Source organism: Osmerus eperlanus, chromosome 24, assembly GCF_963692335.1.
Source record: "Osmerus eperlanus chromosome 24, fOsmEpe2.1, whole genome shotgun sequence".
Classification (NCBI taxonomy): domain Eukaryota; kingdom Metazoa; phylum Chordata; class Actinopteri; order Osmeriformes; family Osmeridae; genus Osmerus; species Osmerus eperlanus.
In genome coordinates this window covers 4,614,211-4,630,348 of record NC_085041.1, presented here as the reverse complement: position 1 = coordinate 4,630,348, position 16,138 = coordinate 4,614,211, and the positions used below count along the sequence as shown (strand labels likewise).

The 16,138-nt window shown below is 54.9% G+C and overlaps 2 protein-coding genes across 4 annotated transcripts in view; one reads left to right on the top strand and one right to left on the bottom strand.

Annotated features, from left to right (window-relative positions):
- The window catches only part of grin3bb (glutamate receptor, ionotropic, N-methyl-D-aspartate 3Bb), a 50,457-nt gene extending 49,038 nt beyond the window's left edge, over positions 1 to 1,419 (top strand). For 2 of the 3 annotated variants that reach the window (XM_062450436.1, XM_062450435.1), the window contains exon 9: positions 11 to 1,419. In XM_062450436.1, coding sequence (XP_062306420.1) covers positions 11 to 635 — 625 coding nt within the window. In that variant the 3' untranslated portion in view covers positions 636 to 1,419. The remainder of the gene's footprint in view (positions 1 to 10) is intronic. The other variant, XM_062450437.1, reaches the window with a different exon arrangement.
- The window catches only part of frem1b (Fras1 related extracellular matrix 1b), a 27,566-nt gene continuing 12,743 nt past the window's right edge, over positions 1,316 to 16,138 (bottom strand). The window contains exons 18-36 of the mRNA XM_062450434.1: positions 14,536 to 14,721; positions 14,146 to 14,342; positions 13,692 to 13,917; positions 12,581 to 12,725; positions 11,503 to 11,644; positions 11,196 to 11,391; positions 9,731 to 9,995; positions 7,116 to 7,539; positions 5,468 to 5,672; positions 5,188 to 5,332; positions 4,804 to 4,933; positions 4,132 to 4,204; positions 3,868 to 4,017; positions 3,282 to 3,649; positions 3,044 to 3,091; positions 2,750 to 2,938; positions 2,124 to 2,242; positions 1,931 to 2,016; positions 1,316 to 1,846 (exon numbers count right to left, since the gene is read on the bottom strand). Coding sequence (XP_062306418.1) covers positions 1,635 to 1,846; positions 1,931 to 2,016; positions 2,124 to 2,242; positions 2,750 to 2,938; positions 3,044 to 3,091; positions 3,282 to 3,649; positions 3,868 to 4,017; positions 4,132 to 4,204; positions 4,804 to 4,933; positions 5,188 to 5,332; positions 5,468 to 5,672; positions 7,116 to 7,539; positions 9,731 to 9,995; positions 11,196 to 11,391; positions 11,503 to 11,644; positions 12,581 to 12,725; positions 13,692 to 13,917; positions 14,146 to 14,342; positions 14,536 to 14,721 — 3,506 coding nt within the window. The 3' untranslated portion in view covers positions 1,316 to 1,634. The remainder of the gene's footprint in view (positions 1,847 to 1,930; positions 2,017 to 2,123; positions 2,243 to 2,749; positions 2,939 to 3,043; positions 3,092 to 3,281; positions 3,650 to 3,867; positions 4,018 to 4,131; positions 4,205 to 4,803; positions 4,934 to 5,187; positions 5,333 to 5,467; positions 5,673 to 7,115; positions 7,540 to 9,730; positions 9,996 to 11,195; positions 11,392 to 11,502; positions 11,645 to 12,580; positions 12,726 to 13,691; positions 13,918 to 14,145; positions 14,343 to 14,535; positions 14,722 to 16,138) is intronic.

Here is a 16,138-nt window from a genome sequence, read left to right as displayed (position 1 = left end):
CTCCCTCCAGCTGCAACATCCAGAAGACCCAGCCCCCCCAGCCCCCACCCGGCCCCCCTCCCCCGGGCTCCTCCGCCAAGTGGAACAACGAGGGCGGCGCGGACGCCGCCGCCCGGGACAACAAGCGCGTCCACTTCAACCTGGAGACCCTCAACAGTCGCCGCCTGCTCGCCAAGGCTGGGGGCTCCGAGTCCGTGGCGGGGGGTCCGAGGGGGTCGGGAGGGGGCGTGGCCAGTCTGACCTCTCGGCTGTGCGAGAACGGGGGTCCGACCTCCTTCGCCAGCCTCGTTCTGTCCCTGCCCTCCTCCTCCTCCACTCCCCCCCCTCCCTCCTCCTCCTCCTCCTCGGGGGGGCCCCCCAGGCCAGGCGAGCTCCAGGAGCTGCAGGACAGGATCGAGAACATCCGCGACCAATTGAGAGCTGCCCTGGCCAGGAGGGCGGAGCTCCAGACTTCCTTGGCCAAGGAGAAGGCCAATCCCGTCCCCACGGTGACCGGGACGCCGCCCATACCCCTCCCCACGGCCACACCCCTGCCCCTTACCACTCGCTGTGCCACCACCATGATAGACCCGCCCCTCAAGGCTCTGCCCAAACTGCGCCCCGCCCCTTCCAGACACACCAGTGAGAAGAGGTGATGTTCCCTATCCTTGGTGAATGGAGCCAAATAGCTATTTTGAACATCTTTGAACATGATCTGCTGGGGTTCTCATCTCCGTAGCATGGAAGCTCCTCTCCATTCACAAACGGGCAGGATCTGGGCTCAGGCTGTGAGCTGTTGTTCCAGAGGAATCTATTTCACGAGCCCCTCCCACCTCCCTATTGGTCCCTGCACGACTGGAACTGTGTGCGAGGGGGGCGGGACTACTGTGGGAGGGGCTACCGGCCAATAGGATGGAGAGGGGAGGCACTAGCATGCCTACATAGCCAAGATCTGCTGCAGACACTTTTCTTGAACTTTGACCTCCTGCGCTTCCACCTTCTCTTCCTCATGTTCATCTGCCGCAGACCAGCTGGCCGCCTCTCATTTCCGACTGAACCTAAAACGACAATCTGTGGTTTCTAGGCGTCCAGAAATGCCGGGAGAACAAGGTGAGCGAGTGGTGCTTCAATGGTGTTTACATGATTTGTTTATTCCCTGAGATATGAGTTGGTATTGTTCACTGGCCTTGACATGTTTTCCAAGAATAAAGTTGAGGTGTGGGTTATAACGAAGGCTGATCTGTGACTTTTTACCAGACATATTGGTCAAAATGCTTTATAGAAGAATTTCTAAACGTCCATGCTCTCAACAAGCATAAAGACAGATGCCATTTTGTAAAATGTAATTATGCTTCCAAAACTATCGAGTAAATGAATGCTTTTACCTGAGAAGCATCAGGAAACGTTTGTCCGAGACCGCTTATTCACAATGTTTGGACTTTCAAATGTTTTTATTGGGATATCGAGCGAGCCGCTTCCGAACCAACCAAGCCCAACAAGTCCACTGCACCGAAACACTTCAGGGTGTTTGCTAACATTCAAACCCTCTCACACCCAATTAAATTACAGAGCATTAAAACAGTACACTTTAACATAAATTCATAGAGGTGTGTGTATATTCTGTGCCCTGTGCGTGTGGTCATCCTCTAGGTTCCTCAGAGAGTCTGTGCACGAGATGAACAGATGTATTTGTGCTCGGAGTCCATGTTGCAGCTCGTAGGTGTCCATGTTCTGGTGTTCTGAACCAACACACAGGTGGAGACGTTCTCCGCTCCCGGGTTCTCCTGAGGTGGGTTCTTCTCCAGTCTGGAGAAGGAGAATGGTTTCGAGTCCACCCACGTCCACTCTCCTGCCCCGCCCGAGAGACCTGCAGATGCACAAACCCATAGAGCTCACCGTACTAGATCAGACATGTGAGGTTGAAGGGGTGTGAGGTGTAACAGGTACTTACCGATCCAAAATGGCTTCCTTCCAGCGAATTTCCAGAGCCAGGTCATGTCTTTTTTGGAGTGGATGCTTGTGAGGTTGCTGTCAAACCTTCCAAAGATAATTTGATAGAAAAAACAGTGATTGGATGATATGGTTATGTGAGTGTGCGTGTGTGATGATGATGTTTGTTCTGTAGTGTGTGTGTGTGTCCTCACAGCAAGGTGCAGGTTCTCTGGGCACTGTTCCAGCTAGCGATACCAGGACTCAGCAGGAAGCACTGCCTCCTGTAGTGAGTCCAGCCACTGGGACAGGAGCTGCTGACCACCCTCCCTGCCTGGGAGAGGGAGGAGAGGGAGGGAGGAGAGGGAGGAGAGGGAGGGAGGAGAGGGAGGATAGGGAGGAGAGGGAGGAGAGGGAGGAGAGGGAGGGAGGAGAGGGAGGGAGGAGAGGGAGGATAGGGAGGAGAGGGAGGGAGGAGAGGGAGGGAGGAGAGGGAGGAGAGGGAGGAGAGGGAGGGAGGAGAGGGAGGGAGGAGAGGGAGGGAGGAGAGGGAGGATAGGGAGGGAGGGATGGAGGAGAGGGAGGAGAGGGAGGGATGGAAGAGAGGGAGGGAGGGAAGAGGATGGAGGGAGGGAGATGGAGAGGGGGGAGGGAGGGAAAATAATGGGAAGAGGGAAGGGGGCGGGAGGTACACACAGGGAGAGGGGTGAGTTAGAGGGAGGAGAGACGGAAGAAGAGAATAATAACGAGGGAGCCACGTGTATGGGAGGTGCAGGAGTGACTGGGTGGGCGAGCCAAACTCCATCTGAACTACGGAGGTCTAACGCAACAGCGCGGTCACCTTGCGCTGGCGCCCTGCCCGCTGGGACCTGGGGGAGGAGTCCACCTGGGGGTCGTCCCCTGCTCGGACGTCATGTAGCGACGCGTCCCGGCCAGACCAGCTCCAGATAGGGGTCACCCGGAGGTCAGGGTGAACCTGGGGGGCGGGTTCAGTGTTCAGCCCCCCTCTGACAGCGGTCACACTATGGAACTGGGGGGGGGGGGGGGCGGCCAATGAGAGAGGGTCATTTAAACTTGGGAGAGGAAGGTGTAAGTCTTTAAAAAGTCCTCCATCGTTTTTGTAGCTTAGACATACCGTCCAGACTTTCTCCTCAGTCTTCCTCCCGGCTCCTGATGACTGGACCTGTGGAACCACAGAAGATGGAAACATCTAGAATGCGAGCTTGTACTAATCAGGCCCTCGAATCTCGTACCTGTTACCGCAAACGTTCATTGGAGATGCGTACTCCTGTGCTGATCTCACAAACAAATGACCCTGAGGCTTTCACGCTCCAACAACGGGCCTCCGGTTTCCCTGGAGCTCCCATACTCACCCTGTGGCCGCCGCCTGCGCTCCCCAGGAGCTTGAGGGGGCGCCTGGGGAGATGGTGACCAAGGGTGGGGGGCTGGAAGGAGGACGGTCGCCTGTGGACGGAGGTGTAGCCGGGGGCCGCCTGGTCCCGGAGCTGCCCGTCGTCGAGGTCCAGGAAGGGCCTGCGGTCGGGCACGTCGCCCCTGGGAGGGTGGGGCCGGCTCTCCCAGAAGAGCTCCGTCTGGATGTCTGTCAGCAGGTCCTCCTCCCCGTCCCCTCCTTCTTCCGTCTGGGCGGGGCGGGGGGGAGGGGGGGCGGTGCGGGGAGGGGCTGGGGGGGGAGCCTCTCTCTCGTGCTCCTCGACCTTCAGATCGTCAGGGTCACACCTCCCTGAGAGGGAGGGAGGGAGGATGAGATAGAGAAAACGACTGTGTGTGGCTAAACAATGATTTCCGTCAAGCCTCAGTCCAGCACAAATTTGCCGTGACCCAGAATTACAATTCTTTGAATGAACTAAAGGGTGTTTGGATAATGTGTTTAATACAGGCCTGGGACCCTACTGTACAGTCACCAGGTCTCATCCATCCCTGTTCCAGGTCATCACCCACCTCTTCGGGGGTCAATAATCTCCACGCTGGCTGAACTTCTCTGACCCAGAACAGCGTTCTTTGGTTCCTTCAGGACCACGTTGAAGGTCTCGTGGTTCTCCTCCAGTCCGTCCTCCCTCAGGTAGATGTTCCACGTCTTCAGGCTGACTCCTGAATGCGCCACAGTGACAGAAAGGGCAGATCAGAGTCTGGACTGACTGGATACGAGAGTGTCGCTACGTTTACAGCTTGGGGAAGCGACCAGGAGCGGTAGAGATCTGAGACCTGGATCAAACTGGATCAGACTGGCTGTGCTGTGGGTGAAATCTTGGCCTGCTTTGGCAGAACCATCCTCCACCTGAAACAGAGATGGAGGTGAAAGGTCAATCTCTCAGGTCAGTCTACCTGGATAGCAATGTATATCAGTGTACCCCGATAACAATCATAATTGTATATCAGTGTTCCTGTATACCAGTGTACACCAGTCTATCTGTATACCTGTATGCCAATGTACCTGGATAGCGGTGTGTATCGGGGTACCTGGATAAGCGGTGTGTATTGTGGTACCTGGATAGCGGTGTGTATCGGGGTACCTGGATAGCGGTGTGTATCGTGGTACCTGGATAGCGGTGTGTATCGGGGTACCTGGATAGCGGTGTGTATTGTGGTACCTGGATAGCGGTGTGTATCGTGGTACCTGGATAGCGGTGTGTATTGTGGTACCTGGATAGCGGTGTGTATCGTGGTACCTGGATAGCGGTGTGTATCGTGGTACCTGGATAGCGGTGTGTATCGTGGTACCTGGATAGCGGTGTGTATCGGGGTACCTGGATAGCGGTGTGTATCGTGGTACCTGGATAGCGGTGTGTATTGTGGTACCTGGATAGCGGTGTGTATCGTGGTACCTGGATAGCGGTGTGTATTGTGGTACCTGGATAGCGGTGTGTATCGTGGTACCTGGATAGCGACGTAGGCAGGGTCCGAGCTCCTGCCACTGCGCTGGATCTGGATCTGCAGGGTACCGGCGCTCTCACACACACGGTAGCACGCCGCCGACAGCTCCACGCGGGACCAGCTCAGCTCCAGTCTGGGGGGGAGGGTGAGGTGAGGGGGGAGTGAGGGGAGAGTGGTGAGGTGAGGGGCAGCATGGAGTGAGAGAGGACTTGGCTTTTCCCTCCAAGGGAAATGGTTTCAACCTTGAGTTGCGGAGTCTTGAGGTGCGTGCACTTGGACGTGTGTCTGCATGTGATTGAGTGTGTGTGTGTGTGTGTGTACTTTCGTGTGCTCGTGTGGATGAGTGTGTTAAAGCAAACGCTCCAATCAAAAGAGGTTGAGTTTTACACGTCAGGCAGCATAGTGTTTCCAGCTGGGTCGGCCAGGCGGAACTCAAAGCTGTCTCCGGTCACGTCCACGTCCCCGGGGACCACATAGAGGACGGCACGCTGGTCCACGTCTCTCTGGGTGAAGCGTCCTTTGATGTAGCCTCCTAGGACACACGGCAACAACATGTGCCTCATTCTAGAACCCTCTCCCTCATGTATTAGAAGCACGATTTGTCTAGGAAATGTTGTGTGGACATCATGGCAGCAGCTGTGGCGGGGAGAGAGGGGGGTTAGCGTACCTGTGAGGGCGTTCTCCAGGTAGCCGGAGTGGGGAGGGCGGGTGATGACGTACTCCAGGTCCTGAGCGGGGCTGTCGGGGTCCGAGGCCTGCAGGTGTCTGGAGGTGATGTAGATTCCCTGCCTGCTCCCCCCTCCCAGGTTCTCCACCGTGCTGGGGGTCCGCTTGGTCGCCAGGCCTGGGGGGCTCCTGTCCACCTGCTCCACCTGCAGGTACCCAGGCGGCGAGACGGACGGGTTCAGTGTTTAAACAAAGCGACGAGAAAGATTCCCTCTCGTGGTTTGTCAGTGGAAGTGTGTCGTCACACAAGAGCGACGAGAAATCTCAATTGCGAATGCTTTAGATGAGTGTTACAGCAGGGTAAAACATAACAGGCTAATTGGTCCTATTGTATCATTTTATACTGATCTAGAAAGTATGCTAATATATCCATGCTGCGATCCGTAATTGAGAGAAGTGCAATGACAACAACCAGGCAGTAGAGGGCAGCAGCACTACGTGTCCTAGTGGGATGCTGGTCAGTGGATTTGTTCTAGATATGAGCACCCTCTTGCTTTTCAGCAGCAATAGGACAGCTGACCCTGACTTACAGATGTTGCTATGCTATATAGCCTACTAAGATGGATTAATTGGGATTCAATACATGTCTTATTAACATCAACGTTATCTGACCACCACGTTTGATTTAAGAGCATGTGGTATAAAAGATCAATTGAAGCCGGTACTCAATTTAATATAGTCAACCCTCTTAATGTCTTGCATATTCACATCCAATAACTCCTAGTGCAGCCATCGTGCACTGAATGCAGCAGTCCACTGGCATTTGAAGAACCATTATTTATGATTGTTTGAATGAAGGACTCAACCCACGAAAAGCTGGTTCAGGGCATGAGGCAGGCAAAGCACAGAAGACAGCACAACTCCAGCCAGGTGACCGAGAGAGTGGGGCGAGAAAGGGGGGCGAGAGAGGGGGGCGAGAGAGGAGGACGAGAGAGGGGGACGAGAGAGGAGGACGAGAGAGGGGGACGAGAGAGGAGGACGAGAGAGGAGGACGAGAGAGGGGGACGAGAGAGGGGGACGAGAGAGGGGGATGAGAGAGGGGGGCGAGAGAGGGGGACGAGAGAGGGGGGCGAGAGAGGGGGGTCCCACTGAGCTCCCAGGAACGTTTTCTGTCCGAACCACCTGACCTGCCGCTGCTTAACATGTACACACACACGCAGCACACACACACACACAGGTTCTCCGTCCCCAACGCACACACACACGCACACCCCCCCTCTCAGAGGCCCGGGGCAGGCAGGGGCCGGCCAGGAGGTTAGCCGCCTGACCGCTCCAGACCCAGAATATCAGAGTGTGTGTGTGGGGGGGGGCAGGGTAATGGGACAGGGGACGGCACGCACACACACACACACACACTCATCCACACGCACATTCCCTCTCTCTCTCTCTTTCTTTTGCAGTAATGCAAATGACTTTCCTGAATACCCGATTGTTGAGACTTGTAGTCTAATTTCATAGATGTACTATATCACTAAATACACCTCATACATACATTGTCGAGGTTGTTTATAGGTTGGCGCAATGCATCGGGCTTGGTTTGAAATGAGCACATCCTCGCACCCACAGACAGTAACGTCAGTACGACTCACCTGTATTGTGAAGGCCGCAGGCTCCGCCCTCAGCTGGCCGTACTCCAGGTAACCCTGATTGGTGCCGTCGGAGGCCAGGAAGAGGAAGCGGTCGATCTGGGCGGTGCTCCCCGCGTCGTGCCGGTACGCCAGCTCGGCGCCGTCCACCTGGGCCTGGGTGAAGCGCGGGGGGCCGGACAGGAGGGGGGACCCCCCCAGAAGCAGCCTGCCGTGGCGAGGCAGCTGGGTGACGGTGTAGGTGAGGTTCACGGCGGGGGTGTCCGGGTCGGTGAGCTGGAGGTGGGCGGAGGTGATGGCGTGCGTGGCGCCCGCCGCCAGCAGGACGCCGGCGTTGAGGCTGAGGGTGGGGGGGATGCGGTCGCCGTGCTCGACGGCGAAGTGTAAGGCGCCTCGTCGGGAGCTGTCGCCGTTGGTTACCACAAAACTGCGTTGGGAATTTTGGTCGAACGTGAAAAACAGTATTTTGTGTTGTTGCATCGAATCATTAAATCTCCACCATACCTATTGTTTTCTCCTCGGTCAGTTTACCTCAGGGGAAAAAAATAAAAGATTTAAGGCCTTTCTAATACAAAATGAAAAATCGATGTATAATATAATCCCTGCCTTTTCCCTTCAGCTACAATGAGTGAAGATCCAATTTGAATAGCGATAAATCACTCATAATGGCCCCTCTTGTTTTCAGGCTTAGTGAGTCTTGTTGTGAGTTCACCAGTCTGTCCACAGACCCCATGGTACTGTGACAAAGCCCTGGATCCGAATAAAGGATGAGAGTGTGTGAGTGTGTGAGTGTGTGAGTGTGTGAGTGTGTGAGTGTGTGTGTGTGTACAGATTTTATCCCCATGTTCAACCCTCTGCCAAGACAATCTGCTTCATACACAGACAGACCTGCCTGCGGCCCTGCAGCTGACAACTGCCCCAGGCACAACCAGCAACGACAAACAACACACCAGTCACCACACACACACACACACACACATACACACACACGCACAGGTCCCCCTTTCTCCAAACCGGTGTAACATCTGGCCCCATGTTTGCTGGGTAATTGTGCCCAGGGATGCCAGTCTGAACACGCCACTCTGGCCGCCATGGCAACCCGTGCCAGCCGCCGTTATCATTCTCCTAATAATGCCCATTCATCATCCGCTGTCACGGCAACGAGGACAGTGAGAGCTGGAGACGGGAGGAGGAAGCGCGTGGGTTGAAAACACCTTCTGCCCCGCTCGGGCTGAGCCAGGCTGCAGCAGCTGACACACAGGTGTGTGTTCAGGTGCCGGGCCCAGCCAAGGGGACGCCGCCTCCAAACGCCTGCCACCCCGGCCTTCCCAACGGGACACACACACACACGAGCCTCCATCCAGGCGTGCACACTGACTCACATCAACTCTTGTCTCTTTCTCTCTCTCTTTCTCTCTCTCACACACACACAGACCGGTATGGTCTGTTTGAAGGCGTGCGGCTCTCGTGTGCATGCTGTAGTGGATAGGTTTTACCTCTTCTTATAAACACAGAAGCTACATGAAACACTTAAAACTCCCCATCTCTACCATGTCTGACTTGCTGGCTGGCTAACTGCTGGCAGGCAGCTAGCTGGTTGGCTGGCTGGCTGGCTGGCTGCTGGCTGGCAGGCTGTTAGCTGGCTTGGCTGCAGAAAGGCAGCTGGCTCCCAGCTGACCCTGAGGTGAAAGCTAGCCAGGCCTCGGGGTGACAGACCCAGGCCCTCACACAGGACAGGTCAGCCCCGCATCTCCATCCAGCTCATTTCACCCAAACATGCAGCCAAATTGGCTGGCAAAGCACATAAACACAGTGTACTGTAACAGGAAATAAAACCTGTCTGTTTCTCTTCTGGCCCAGAAGACACATGCAGTGATACAGAATCCCTTTAGTCCAGGGCCAGAGATAAATCACTTGTCTAAAGCAGATGAAGTCACCTCCTCATGCTCCTTAACCCTCGTGCTGCCTTCGGGTCACATGACCCAAAGGTTCATAACGAACCATCGTTGTGTTTACCCAATTTTACCCAATACAAAAACAAATTAACATAATTTTCTTTTAACCTTTGCAATGTGGGGGGTCTGAGACAGCCCAACGGTTAAAAGAAAATGCTTCACTTTGTCTTTGTATGCGGTAAATCTGTCGCAATACGACGGTGGGTCACAATGACTGATGGGTCAGAATGACCCGAAGATAACACAAGGGTTAATGTTGTTTTGTCGCTTTGGATGAAAACGCTTAATGAAATGTATTATGAGGGGGGGGGGGGGGGGGGGGGGTTATAAAAGAGTGCACTTAAATCAAGTTTAAATGTGTTAAATGAAAACTTAACAATACATTTTCTCATTCAAATTTCCATTATATCTATATTTTTCTAAACAATTGGAAGTAAAATGTACTAATTTTAAATCATCTACAGTACTCATTGACAATTGTAATATGTGTAAGAATGTTTGTACTTAGACATTGTAAACATACTTTAGTCAGTAAGTTATTAAGTAATTCATGAATAAAAAGTTTGGTTCGTAAAATACATTAGACATGTATACTATTTTCGACTTTTCTACAAAACCTACATTTAAGTATGACAGTTTTAGCGCTTGCTGTGAGCGGCGTACCTGAAGGAGTCGACGGGCGCTGAGTGGCTGTTGTCGTGGGTGTAGCACACTCGCTGCGCTGCCACGTCCAGCTGGGTGAAGCTGCTCAGGGCCAGGCCCGGGCGCTGCACGCCGTGCACCAGGCCGTGTGTGGGGGGAGCCAGCACCGTGTACAACAGCTCCTCCGGTCTCCCAGCCCCGTCATTGGCCAGCAGGATGTCTGTGGTCAAGACCACCCTCTCGCCCTCCATCAGGGTCACAGGCTTGGTGACCAGCACGAGGTCACCTGTAACCACGGAGACAAGCCTGAGGTTAGATATCTATAATTTGTCATTTGATGTGTTTTTTTAATCAGCGAGAGGTAATGTTAGGTTGTATTGGTGAGTAGAGAGACCCATGAAAGCATCTATGTTCATCCTACAAGACAACTCTTGACTACAAGATTCAGAAAACACAGGGCTGTTAGCTTGCTCTTGCTGTTCCAGAATATATATCTCCACAATATGTGTAGCCAGACTGCAGTCTTTAAAGTATGGTAGCTTTGGAACTTTTTGTGTGTAGTACAAAGTACTACACACTACTATAGTAAGCACTGTAAAATGAATACAGAAGAACATAAACTCTTTAGTGACCAGATGTGACTCATTGACACAAGACCGCTACATGGAGTCACTCCGGGATGAGAGAACTGTTCAAAACAACCACAAGCCCGAGCACAAACCCACTGAAACCCGAAAAAAAAAACGTTCAAAATAAGTTTGTTTTGTTTTTCGACGGCAGGGCCGTCCACGAGGGGGGCTGGGGGGGGGAGGTGTCGCCCGCCACACAGCTGTTCCTTCCTAATTCCTTTAATTATTCACCTTCCGAGTGGCTCCTGTTCCTCCACGCCCCGGGGCCCGGGCGCTTCTCACCTCCACGCCTCCAGGATCACAGGGCCTGGAGCCAGGAGAAGGCCCTCGCGACGCCCCCTCCCCCCCCCCCCTCTCGCCCGGCCACCCCCCTGTACCTCCAAACCCCCCCCCCCCACCTCTTACAGCTTGCTCGCTCAACTGGCAACGCTTGCCTGGCTATAGGGAAAGTGGGGCTGCTCAATTATACATGGCCTCTAGACCCCATGGCTTGAGAAAGTTTGGGCTACCGCGGTGCGTGCAGGAAAGCACAGAGGTACACGGCACAGCTGCCACATGTCACCTGGGTGTGCTCTGGTGTTTCTGGAAAAGGCCTGGGGACTGGCTGCAGAAATGACAGAGCATGTGCATAGTCTACCACTAATGCTAACAATCTGTTATGTTCCAGAAATACCCTTTATCAATTCCTTGATTTGAGTTTTGACCTGGCGAGAATCCGTTTAGCGTCTTTGGACAGTAGGTGTTAAATGCTTGATGCAGTTCAAATGCTGGCTGTGGCATATGAGATGCACTCTCTCTGTGTTCCTGATGCAGTCGCGGGTTCGGAGTGACGCCCGTGTTGACGTGGCGGTCCTCACCCCTCTGCACCGTGCGTACGGAGATGAAGAAGCTGTGCTGAGGAGACTCGTGGTCCAGGTCGCTGAGGACGAAGCGGAAGCTGTCGTGACCTTTGAACCCGGCGCTGGTGGCATGCGTGTACCACAGGCGGTTCAGCTCCACGTCGTCCTGGGTGAAGTTCTGACCCGGACCCAGATCAGTCCAACCAGCCTCTGTCTGAGGCAAGCAACCGGAACACACACACACACGAGCACACACACACACACACACATTTAATAACATCACTGACAGTCATTCAGTTCATCATGTCATCCCTGCTACACCAACCTTTAGCTGCAGCTTGCCAAACCTGGGGCTGGCGTTGAGGATGAACAACACCTGGCTGGAGGGGGTGTCTAGGTCTTCAGCCTCCAGGACCACGCTGGAGATGACCCTCTGCTCCATCCAGCCTACCTCCAGACCTGCGTTCCTGGACACACAAACAAGTGGAAGTTAAAGGGCTTCCTTCTAATCAGGTACATGTGGTTGAGGAGAACATCCTGGAGGCTGAACTTTAAGATCTGACATTGTTTTTGCTGGTCTAGGGGGAGGAGGGGAGGAGGAGGGGGGGGAGGGGGGGGGGAGGAGGAGGAGGAGGGGGGGGGGGGGGGGAGGAGGGGGGGCCAGGCAGGCAGGAGAGAGCCGTCAGCTCCCTCCACGAGGAGAGCGCAAACAAGGAAGCGGACAGCTGCCAAGAAGACGCGTTACTTCTGCCTTGGTGACCCGAACAGGAAGACTGAACCTGCTGCCAACGCAGTGACTCAAAAAACAAAAAAAAAAAACAACTCCTGATCTGAGGCGAAAAGAGGGAAAAATTGAATTAATCAACGGTCATAAGAACGCACGTAAAACGAGAAACACAGGCGAGACGTAGTCAAGGATGTAACTTTCATTCCCAGGCGCTAGTTTCGAACGGGGTGGGAGTCGCGAGCATATAACAACATCCACCGCTCCCTGCCTCCCCCCCTCCTCCCTTCCCCTCCCCCGGCCACATGTGCACGCACAGGTTGCCCTCCCTCCCTCACCACCCCTCACCCATCCATCTCCTCGTCCCTCACTGTCCTACCCCCTCCCCTCATCCATGTGTCTGCCTCTGTGGCTCCCAGGTTTTCCTCCCAGGGCATCCTGCCCCCCCCCTCCCCTCCCTCCCCCTCCCTCCCTCCCCTCCCCTCCCCTCCCCTCCCCTCCCCTCCCTCCCTCCCTCCCTCCCTCCCTCCATCCCTCCCCTCCCCTCCCCTCCCCTCCCCTCCCCTCCCCTCCCCTCCCTCCCTCCCTCCCCTCCCTCCCTCCCTCCCTCCCTCCCTCCCCCCCCTCCCCTCCCTCCCTCCCCTCCCTCCCTTCCCTCCCTCCCCCCTCCCCCCCTCACTTCAGCAGCCGGGGCGGCTCGTCGTTGGCCGGCAGGACGAGGACCCGCGCTGTCCCCTGGACTGTGTGAGCTCCATCTGTCAGCCGCACCGTGAAGCCGTCCTTCAGGGTCTCCGTGTCGTCATGCATGTACACGATCTTCATCCCTGCCGAGAGAGAGGGGGAGAGGGAGGGAGAGAGAGGGAGGTCGGGGTACAGGAGGGGAAGAGTCATAGAGAGGGGATACGGTGAACGGGAGGACAGGTTCTGCTCGATGACGTCACCGTACACGTTTTGTTGGGCCAGCCTTTACGAAACACATTCAACAGAAGTGGCTACCTTTGAGCATGACATTTGATTTGACATGTTAAACAAGGACCATCTCTCCATACACAGTCAACACGGTTTTCTCCTCTCCGCTGTTGTTCTGAGTGAAGCAAGGTCACGCGGATCATAGCAAACAGACTCTGCACCCGATCTCGGTGCTGAAGCCTGGGCCACCGGTGATTCCGTGGGTCTGACATGTGCTGCTCATCAGGGAGAAGGCCGTCCCAGGGACGTGCTCGTGGGCCTCATCTTCCCTGATTGTGGGACTGCATACATCCGGACGTGCTCAGCTCTGTGTCTATGAGCAGCGTACTGTAATTTGCGATGTGCCCAGTGACTTAGAGGTAATTGTGCGGGGGGAGAGAGAGATGTGGAGAGGGAGAGAGGGAGAGAGGGAGGGAGGGAGGGAAAGAGAGGGAGAGAGAGGGGGGAAGAGAGAGAGAGAGGGGGAGAGGAGAGCGAGAAAGGGGGAGCAGTTGGAAGGACTTTCTGCCGAGGAGGCTGCATCACCACAGGGGCCCAGCGACCTCTGTTTCCAACATCTGTTCAGTAGGGGCCGGACCCAGCCACGACAACCACCACCAGACCTCTGGAAGGCACAGCCCAGGCAGGGTGTGTGTGTGTGTGTGTGTGTGTGTGAGAGTGTTTATGCACGTGTGTGCGTGCGCGCGTTCGTACGTGTGTGTGTGCAGCGACAGAGGGCACATTGGCTTAATGGGATACTATGTCTGCATCCCTCCACGTACCCCAGTGATTTACTGTATTCTCCACCCCCACATACACACACCCACAAGCGACCGTCTCACCTTGCTTCAGCTCCTGCATGGTGAAGGAGGTGACAGGCAGGCTCTGCCGGAGGAGCCTGGAGCCCATGTCCTCGTAGCGGCTGGCATCCATGCCGTAGATGGCGTTGAGCAGCGTGCCGTGGCCCGGGGGGACCACCACCGTGAAGGTCAACGTGTCCTCGGGCAAGTCGAGGTCGAACGCGTTCAGAACGGCCGGACTCAGGTCCCTCATCCCGCCTTCCTTCACCTGCTCGGGGACAGGCGGGAGAGAGGAGGGATGAGGAGAGGAGGCAGGAGACGCAAAGAGATTTACGTTTAACTTTACGTTTACAAAAACGTAAAGGTTTACAAAAACTTCAAGAATTCATGATAAAAACGTTTCCCTCTTTCTGAGAGTCATCAGAACCAGACCTCCTATTGGCCCAAGACAACTCAATGCCAAATGTTCCACGTGAGACCCAGGAAGTGAACTCACGGTGAAGTTACCAAGCACCAAGGAAGGGCTCTCGTCATTGGTGGGGTGGATGATGATGTAGAAGGGGACGGGGCTTGACCTGTGCACGCCGTCGCTCACACTGAGGCTGAACTGGTCGGCCGTAGGCTCCACCCCCCGGTGCTCTGATTGGACGTAGTTGATGTGGCCGGAGGTCAGGTGGACCAGGCTGAAAGAGGCTGGACCAATACAGACGCAGCAGATCAACCAACGAGATACTTGACATGATATGTTCAAATGGAACTCTGCAACCCTAGTATCTCATCATGTCATTCGTTTTTCGGAAGGTATTTTTAATTGGGATATCATCCCAAAACAAGCTGACTTTAAGATGGCGACCGCTGACGGCACGCAGAGAGGAGACGGTCTTACCCACTCTGGTGCCCGCGTTGCTCTTCTCAAAGCCAGGCGAGGGCAAAGTGTTCTCCAGGAAACCTCGCAGCGGCTGGGACTCCAGGTGGAAGACCAGCTGCTCTGGGTCCGAGTCGGGGTCCGTGGCCCCCAGGAACCCCCCGCACAGACAGGCCGACGAGCCCTCGTCCACCGCAAACACATCGCCTGGAGACACACGGAGGTTGTGGGAGAAGGTGTTGGGCCAAGCTGGAGAGCAAGGAGATGTGACTGAATGCTAAGGATATGTGTTCGTATGTGTGTCCCTCGGATAAGTTGGTTGTTTTAATAGTACTGTGGACTTTAACCCTTGTGCTGCCTTCGGGTCACTTGACCCAAGGGTTCATAACGAACCATCGTTGTGTTTACCCAATACAAAAACAAATACAAATATTTTTATTTTAACCTTCGCAATGTGGGGGGTCTGAGACAGCCCACCGGTTAAAAGAAAATGCTTCACTTTGTTTTTGTATGCTGTAAAGTTGTCGCAATACAACGGTGGGTCACAATGACTGATGGGTCAGAATGACCCGAAGATAACACAAGGGTTAAAAGGTACCAACTGACTACAGTCGCACGGCACATTTCTCCTGTTGGGTGTTGGGGTCCATACATCCATCAACCATCCATCCATCATGCATCATCCATCGTCCATCATCCATCCATCCATCTTCCGTACGTTCAGCGTTCTGTCTTCTAAATCCCAGATCATCCCTCCATTCTCTACCTCCCCTGCAGCCATTTCACGCCATCCCTCTCCCTTTTCTCCCTCGTCCGTATTCCACCTCTCTCCTCCCATCCCTCTCCCCCCTCTCCCGGCTCCTGGCCAGTGTTCTGCCACCTGGGTTCTGATGAAGCCATCATGCCCGTGCGCGCTGGCATCTGTGCCCATTTACAGCACTGGGATGGCTTGGATCACTGTGTGTGTATTCAAGGTTGGGGGGGAGGAGAGGTAAGGGGGGGTAAGTTAATGACCAACAGTCTGGGATGTAGGTGATAAAACTATCATCCACTCCCCGAAACCTGAAAAGAGAAGACGCCGGAATCTCCGTGTCTCTCCCAGGCTAATGCTCTTACCCCTGTGTTTCCTGTCTTTATTCAATACAAATTAATTAGGCGACTACATCTCCCTCCCGTAAACCTTCCCCATACTGGGCTGCCACTGCTATGCATCGATCCACACCCCCTCACCTCCCCCCAACACACACACACTCTTTCCTTGTTTGGGATTAGCGAATTAGCTGATCATGGTCGGGACGGGGCGGAGACGGCTAATCCTAGCAGCGAGCGGGGCGCGGGGGGGTTGGGGGAGGGGGGGGTAGAGGTAGGAGGGCTCCTTGGACTTGTCTGTCTTTTGTCAGAGGAGGGATGCGCTTGTGGCTATTGTTTGCCTGCATTGTCCGGTGTGTGTATGTGGGGGGGGGGGGGGGGGGTTGGGAGAGGGGGGGGATTCACTCCAGGGGAATCTGTGTGTGTCTCGACGAACCGGGGACTGACGCCGCCCCCCCCCCCCCCCCCCGTCTCCGCTAGCCTCTCCTGCCCTCGCCCGCCAGTAATCCCAGTAATCCCAAGCAGCTGTGTGCCC